The following is an 8,517-nucleotide window of genomic DNA, read 5'->3' as shown; positions in this document are numbered from 1 at the left end:
TCATCACTCATCTGTGGAAATCAGTCTCAAGTCTGGAAGAACACACACATATATATCCCTTCCTGAGCAGCCAGGCTTAATCGCTGGCAGTCAGCACAAGCGTCATCCTCCACTGACACAAGTATGTGCCATGGAGCAGGTCTTAAGATTTAGCAGATGGGGCCAGAGATCAGTGTGCTCAGGCAGACATGTGCCTAACAGGCAAAACACACCTCCTGGCAGCCAGTTATATACTGCTGTAGTAGTAGTAGGATTTGTACAACGTACTGACTGCTCTGCGCAGACAAAAATCTGCGGCTCTCCCTCCTCTCCCCTACCTACACAAAATATCAAGATCTGTCTGGATCTTTTCTCCTCACTGCCAAGCTGAATACCAGAGAGCCGGTTTGTGAGTGACCCAAGTAAGGGCCAAATTTTGCCAGTGAACTAACTCATGTAAATACAGACTAAAATTCTTGGAGATGGAAGACTGACCGTTAAAAGCACTCTGCAGCTGCTGAGAAGTTAGTTTTTACAACAGATCTGCCTTGTGGACAGACAACCATTATCTGTTTTAAACAAAACAACTGTGGAAGCTGACGTGCCGAAACAAAGCATCATGCTACCTGCCCGTGGCCATTCAGTCACCAGCAAAACCAGGACTGCAAAACATGCAGGTTGCCAGATGTGGGCTGCTCATCTGTCACACTGTCAGGTTGCCTTCTCATCCTTTCAGATGAAACACATTAGAGATACAGAAAACTTGAAGCCTTTTATTTTTGAAAACTCAAAAAATAATACTTGATTGTTTTTGTTTTCTCTTTTTTAATTTAAAAAAATCTCTTTCTGTCACTATTACACTTTAAAAAAAGTCCTCAATACGCCGCTTTTTGGGGGGACTCACTGAACGTGTCTCTCCTTCCATCTCTTGCAAGGCACTGCCAGAGTCAAAGTTGCAGCAAGCGTCAGCTGCCTCCAAAAGTAAAACTTCATCAGTGTCATCTCTGCTCTCAGAGAAGGTCTTCTGGAAGAGGTCATAGATGGTCTTCTGCTTTGGATCTACCTGAGAAATGAGAACAGACAGACTAGGCATACTCACTGTCATATAAAAACAAAGTGAGCAACAATCAGTGGGCATTCCTCCTGAGACAATGCACATGTGTATATATCATATGAGATATATATAGATATCTATCTATATGTATCTCTCTCATACATACATATATACACACACCCCCCTGTATCTCAGAGACACATATATGCTATGGAGGCTATCATGTCTCCTTGCATACAGCAAGTTTGGGAACTCTCTGTGGAGAGTCCAAGCTAAGGCATGGATCCTGGGAGGAATTCGAGAATCTGGTCCGTGGCATTAAAGGCAGAACAGGCATAAGGTCAGCCTGCCAATCATCTGCCAATCTAGATGTACAAAAGCCAAAGCCCATTCAACCTCTCCCAGGGACTATCTATATTCTTTCAGATCAATTACCTTAGGGCAGTAATTAGTGGATTCAGCTGTTTTGGAGAAATTGGTTTCTGAAAGACCAGCTTCCCCCAGCACTTTGATTTTCTCTTGAATCATTGGCCTAGGAGAGATAAACAGATATTACCAAAAGAAAGAAAATATCATGCAAGGACACTGTGTCATTTACTATGTGTAGATGAAAAAAAAGATATAACAGGTATAAAGATGGCTTTTCTGCCAAAGTCTGTTAGTTCCTTAACCTGTCCTGCTCTTGTTTATGATGACTGTATGCTGTCTTGGGATATCAACCAATCCAATTCAAGTAACAAGAAGAGGATTTCAGGCTATAAATATTTGGACAACACACACATCCAACAGGGAAACTAGCTGACTGCAGCAACACCAATGGCATGAAGTCAGAACAAGAAGATGCAGCTGAAGGGAGTCCCAACAGTCTGTGTGTTCAGTCTCCAAGGTAAGCAATGGTAATCTCCATCAACAGACACATCAGCATTTCTAGGGTATCTCCTGATGTACTGCAGGAGGAAGAAACCATCACTGGCCCAAGAGGCCAAGAGCTCCCAACTGCACCTGCAGAACTAGATGCTTTGAAAGAAGCAAAGGCCACAGCACAATTAATGCATTTACCAAATAGCCTTGTCATCTTGTTCTTTTTCTTGCCTTTAAAAAGGATGCCAGTGTCCTTCTCTGAAGAGCCATATTTCCTTCCCATTAAGCATTAATGGCTGAACAGACAGCATTTCACAAATAAAGGCAAAATTACTGTCATTAAGTTCCCACGAAATGTGGGCGACGCATCAGTTTCCAGATCCCTGCATTGTAGGGTTATAATTATTTGCCATCATGATATTCTGGGAACTCCACAAGTTCACTTAGTTCATTTGTTCCTTTAAACAAGGTAATAAAGATGTAATTTTGGACTTTAAATGAACCAGCTGGTGGATAATTTCTTTTCATCATTTGCAGGTCAGTTCCCTTGCAGCACTAAGGATTTCTCAGATCCGCCCCTTCCCCAGGATGTCAGATTCCCCAGCCCTAAGGACCAGTGTCCACTGATAGCTCTCACTGCAGCCAAAAAGGCTCCACAACTCTCCAGAGGTGGCTCAGTAGCACTTTTTTAATCCATCCGAAGGGCTCACTGAAGAGCAAGAGGAAAGCAACACTGCAGTCCTCCTCCACGGCTCCCTGTCCAAGCACTCAGCAGCCACATTGCTCCTCAGACCTGATCCACAGTCCACTGAACGACCTCCAGTGTCTGCTGACTTTCTTTGAAAGTACGCAGCATTTTACAGTACACCTCAGCACATGAATGTTCTGGGATGTATCTAAGACAATTCCTTCTTATGCAGAGGCTGTGAAGGTTTCAGATGCATCAACTCTCAGAGAATTTCTCTCAACAGCCCTTTCTTTGTTAGACAACTGCTTTTATTCCTCCTGCTTGTCATCCACTTAGTTATGTCCACTGTGGCCAGGCCATGTCAGCAGCTCACAGCAGCCCTGTTTGGCAGTTATTGCTCCTCCCCTCGCAGGCTCTGGAAATTGGCACCAACATTAAGCATGTTACATCACATATGTGACAAACAGTGAAAACAGGTGGCAGGAGAACCAAAGTGTCTTTCCTACTTCCTACCATAAGAAGTCATCTGCTGTGCCTTTAGCCACCAGGTAGTGAACATTAACAGAGCTGGTCTGTCCAATTCGATGTGCCCGATCTTCTGCTTGGATCAAAACCTTTACATAAAAACACAACAAAGAAAATAAAGTGAGAACTGCAACATCTAAGAAATAGTGTAAGCACCAGAGAACAGTGATATTTCATTTCTTGTGCTTAGCAACTATTTCTCATTTGGATCCTGTTAATATCTGCATCCTCAAACACAGACTAAACCAAGAAGTAATCTGGTGCACCAGGTTCCCAAAAGGCACTGAGTATTTTTCAGAAGTAGAGGGTCAATATTGATGATGGACCTTTTCAGGTCTTGGGTGGGAGAGCGGTTGAGAACTCTGTCAAATTAAAAAACAAGAGCATGTTTCCCTTTCACACCATCTTCTCCAGTCAGCAACCTGTGTAACCAGGGTCACTAGTTCAAACCCAGGCACCTGGGGGTGCACAGACAAGTAGCCATCAGAGAAAGAAAGAGAAAAACCCTAGAGAAAGTCCCCCACCCATTACAGCTCCTCCTATGCACCAATGTTTTTTGCATCCAACCCCTGTCCCATCCAGGACACATACCCCTGGGTTCCAGAAGAGCTCTGCAAACACCACCAGGTCCGCAGCAGAGAATGTCAGGCCCATGTTTGCGGCAGTGAGGGACAGGACAGCAACCACCTGCTTCTCCAAGAACTGGAACTTCTGGCACAGAGACTGCCGCTCGGCTGAAGGTGTGGAGCCATCAATGCGAATGTATTCAACATGCTGTGAAAAGGCAGAAGATACTTTTTAGAGGCCTTGTGTCCCCTTTTCAGTATCCTCCTTCCATGTTTTAGCAGATTCTGTTTCCCTTCCCCATGGCAAAACCAGGAAATTAAAAAGGCAATAGTTGTAGTTTTAAGACCTTTCCTCATTTTTAAGGCAGAGGCCCTGCAGCTCAGCATATAATGTACCTCCCCTGTGTTCATAATGCATGACTTGCTCTTATGTCCATTGCTCTCCCACCACTCCTGAGCAACAGGAAGGATAGCAACAAGCTGGCAACTCAAGTACAGTGGAAAGGCAACTGGCTTAATACAAAGCTGAACACTGTCTGTGTGCTGATGTTACAGCTCCCCAACCTCCCTAAGTCTTCCCCTGCTTGCGATGGGAGGAGATGGGATCCTACACCTCTCAGTTGCTCTGTGGTAGGCTCAGGAGAGGCATGACAAACTTGGGTGATGCAGGGCCATAACTCTTCAGTGTCCAACCTCCTTGCTGTACTGGAGGATACTACCACAGAGGCAGCAAAGTCACCACTGCCACTGTCGTTTATAGGTTGGAATGTTAACTTAAACCATCCTTCACACTGCCCCAGCATGACCCAGAACTCTTTAGGGGCACCCATGGAAGTCTCACATGAATAATTAGCCAAACACTTTTGAAGTCAGAGAGATGATGAGCAGGTCTATCAAGTCTATCAAGAGCACCAGAGAGATAAAGGAAGGCAGCCATATCTGGACTTGGGTTGCTACATTCTCCCTCTCTGAAGAAAGACTGGAGGACAAAGCAGAGATGGTCACACAGGGTAACACTCCTCCAAGAACTCACAAGCTCCAGGGCAGGCGATGGAGATTAAAGAACACTAAATAAAACAAAAGCCGTTCAGCTTTTGTGCATCCTGTGAGGCATTCACTCTGACAGCTCAGCTCCCTCAGTGAAGGGCACATTCAGAAGCACAGCAAGTAGAAATTATCTTGGCCACTAACTTTCATAATCTAACAGGCCATAACTCTGGGGAGCTCTTAAACAGCTTTGAAGCTGGAATAGTGATAAATTTAAGACAACTCAGTCAATTACTTACTTTCTTCTCCAGCTCTGCAACTATTGCATCTAGCACTATCTTGTGATGAGCAAACACCAGGAATTTATCATTCCCACTTTCCAGTAACTCCAGGATGTACTCTCTACATAAAAAAGAGGAAAATAACACAAAACTCTATAAAATTATGTGCTGAGAGAATACAGGCTTTGCTCACATCAAATTTTAAAGATACTGCTCACCTACACACAGAAACTAGGAAGTAGACTAGCATTAAAACTTGCAGTAAAATACAAGTAGCAAGCCAAGTCTCCTACGGATTAAAAAGCCATTGCAGGAAAACCCACTCATTTTTCTTCACCGCAGCTGGACAGCTGCCTACATTTATACTTGGGTATCACTGAGAATCAATTTATTATATCCTACTTGAAACATGACATCCCAGACCAATCAACTGGAAGTCATCTATACTTATTTGATGATCTCATTCACCGTTCTGTATTTCTAAGTTTTGCACAATCACAATACACTAAGGCAATCCGTATACAATTATCCTTCCTATGTTTACTTGGGATTGTTTTTATTTTAGAAGAAAAAGTCTCTCAACACATGGATCAGAGTATCCTAAAAGTAGCTTTTCTTGCAAGGGTTCACATTCACATTGACAATTCACTACAGCTTAACAATCTAAATACACCAGCTATTTCTAGGAATTATCCATATTCATTGGTCATTAGCCTATATGCAAGGCAACAAGACTCCTTTTAAATGCAGTTGAACAGTGTTAATTAAATGAAAACATCTGGCTTTTGTCATGGACTAATAGCAGAGCTACAGAACCCATTTCTATGTAGTAAATTGCATTACAATCAGGTCAACTGGAGCCTGAAAAACACCTATAAGCCTAGAATTTGTAACTAAGTATAGCAACAGCCATCAGAACAGATGATACAGATGTCATCTTTTCTCTGGAATAGCTAAGTTGTTGTGAAGATCAGGAATACCAAGTTCTTTGCTAAATACAGCACAGCTTAGGTCAGCAGCACCTGTAAGAAAACACCAAGGAGGATTTCCAGCGCTGTATTAAGATGTATCAGTGCTTTGCAGACAGCTTCCAAGCTTCGTGACATTCAGATCCTAATTACTTGACAATATCACTTAAAGAAATGTGGGAGAGAAGTGGGTTTGCTGGATTTTAAAACAAATATCAAAGCAAACGTTCAGCGTAGTAAGCAGATGCCAACACATGACAACTAATTCATATCTCATTCCTGTATTCCCATATTCCATTTAACAAACGGCTAGTCATTTCAATGAAAGCAATGGAAAACATTGTCATCATGTGTAAGACATGGGAGGTGCTGATGATCATAGAACAGTACCATTAGCTAGACAGTACTGTACATTAGCAACTTATAATAAGTGGTATTTTAAATGCTACTAAACCCCAGAAAAAGTGTACTAGTTCCTACCAGAGAGTCAAGTAAACAGCACTTCGTGGTTTTATATTCAGTTCACATTTGCAACAGAAACAAGGAAGAAAGTCTTCTAACTGTTCACTGACATAAAAGGAAGAAACTCTTCTACAGAAATGAGCGCTGGGACTCTGAAGTGCAGTTCTGTGCCAAAAAGGGAAATGCTGCAGTGAGATCTGAGACTGTGAAATCACACAGTAAATATCAGCTGGTCCTTACATTCAGAGAGCTGAGGAAAAGTAAACTGTTTTCATGTTATTAGCATACTACTTATTAAAAAGTCATGCTATATGACCTAAAGCAACTCCTCTGCAGTCCCAGCAGAAAGGCCAAGGATGAAGGGGCATCAAAAGTCACAGAAGGAAATTATTCCTAGGGAAGATAGCATTAAAAGCACACCTATGGTAGAAAGCTTGCTACTGAGGTCCCATGTGAGCTCTGTGGAAGAGCCAAGAACTTCAGTAAGGGCTGTGACATCCTTAGAGCATGTTACAACTAAAGCTCAGTCCATCTCATAAGCCTTTTGGCTCAGGGTTCCTGCTGCAGCAGGACTGTAGTGTTTGTTTTCTCAAATTCTGTTGATACTTTTAGTTTCATTACTCCCTGCTCCTTAAATTGAAATAGGGTCCGGACCAGGGAACTTAATCCAAATCCCAAACACCAAGTAATTTTAGATGGAAAAAACAAATAATTTTAGATGGTTCCAACAACAGTTTAGATCCATATCTGGAATGAAATCAGAAGACTTATTCAGCCTAGGAACTCAGAGAGGAGAAATGTTTAGTGCATTGTAATTAAAATAAATTTTTGCTAAGCTGGCTTGAGGCTATGCTTTATGTCCCTGCACTGTTATCTCTAAAGCACCGTTTTCCTGTTCTCAGCGGAAAAACTCATTTTACTAGGCAAGAATGGAGCAATGACATGCAGCTTACACGACTGAGTGGATTTTAGCTTCTGCTGTTCTGTTGTAGTAGAGGAAAAGAGCTTCCTTCTCCTGTTGTTTCTGCAGAGAGAAAGATAAGTAAGTTTGAGTCTCAGAATTGCCTTTTCTCCTTCTTGCTTACAGATCTGGGATATCTGCTACTGCCAATAAACACTTTGCTAGGAAAAAAGCAGCCTAAAAATGCACAACAAAAGGGGACTGAAGGAGGAAGTCTCCTACTTGCCACTGAGTATGGCAGATACTTACACACTCCTATTTGTGACACCTTCCTTCCTACCTCCTACTTGACTCCTACAAGTTGGATGACAAGCATATCACAAATGTAGTTTTAGTTGAGAAAGCATTTCCCAACTAAAATGGCAAGGAAAAACTCCTAAGTTCTTACAGAACTGTACTAGCAACCCAGGAGCCTAGAACATGCATCTGCCATCCATACAAGAAAACAAAAAAAGCAAAAATACACTCTTCACATTTCTGGCTACTGTGTTCACAACACTGCTTCAACAAGTCTGTGTTTGTAGGGTGAATGGGATTACAAGGCAAGACAGAAGAGTAAGTACACAGGCAGGAGGTATGAAAGACAATTACAAAGGACTAATGACAGAGAAAAAAAGAGAGGCAACGGTATTTCACATAAGGGGACAAAGTAGACCACTTAAATCAAAAGGGAAAAAAGTTGAGCTGTTCTGATTGTGTTGTACATGCATTTAAAATTGTGCCTTCAACAGCCTTCCACTGCGCCTTCACATGAGGTGTGGCTCCGACCTTCCTTGGAACTCAGAGTACTGTTTTTCCACTCATGTTTTTAAATAAAGGTACCTGAAATATCAATGGCTCATCATGAAAATAATTTCTGACTTACGCTTTCATATCCTTTGGCCATCTTCTTTGCTTCAGCTGCCAAGACAGCTTTGGTCTTTGCACTAATGCCTTCAGGAGCCACCACAACCATTTTGCGTTGCTTTGCTGGAAGTTGGGAAAGCACATCCGATTTCAGACGTCGGATCATAATGGACTCTTCCAGCAAAATTTTCAGTTCAGTTAAGTTGGACGATCCAGAGTAGTCCCAACCCCATGGCATCTGGGAAAGATCAAAGCAGTTATCAGTGTCAAACTTACAAGAGACTGGTCTGCAGGTGATTCAAGAGTAGAGTAAACTTCCAGGGAAACTGCACAAGGCAA

The 8,517-nt window shown here is 42.4% G+C and overlaps 1 protein-coding gene across 1 annotated transcript in view; it reads right to left on the bottom strand.

Annotated features, from left to right (window-relative positions):
• Positions 1-841: 841 nt before the first annotated feature.
• Positions 842-8,517, bottom strand: part of SMARCAL1 (SWI/SNF related, matrix associated, actin dependent regulator of chromatin, subfamily a-like 1) — a 38,758-nt gene continuing 31,082 nt past the window's right edge. The window contains exons 10-16 of the mRNA XM_009701610.1: positions 8,198-8,416; positions 7,325-7,395; positions 4,960-5,062; positions 3,699-3,881; positions 3,096-3,196; positions 1,469-1,565; positions 842-1,042 (exon numbers count right to left, since the gene is read on the bottom strand). Coding sequence (XP_009699912.1) covers positions 842-1,042; positions 1,469-1,565; positions 3,096-3,196; positions 3,699-3,881; positions 4,960-5,062; positions 7,325-7,395; positions 8,198-8,416 — 975 coding nt within the window. The remainder of the gene's footprint in view (positions 1,043-1,468; positions 1,566-3,095; positions 3,197-3,698; positions 3,882-4,959; positions 5,063-7,324; positions 7,396-8,197; positions 8,417-8,517) is intronic.

Source organism: Cariama cristata, unplaced genomic scaffold (genome assembly GCF_000690535.1).
Source record: "Cariama cristata isolate BGI_N322 unplaced genomic scaffold, ASM69053v1 scaffold10496, whole genome shotgun sequence".
NCBI lineage: Eukaryota > Metazoa > Chordata > Aves > Cariamiformes > Cariamidae > Cariama > Cariama cristata.
This window is presented reverse-complemented; position numbering and strand designations above follow the sequence as displayed.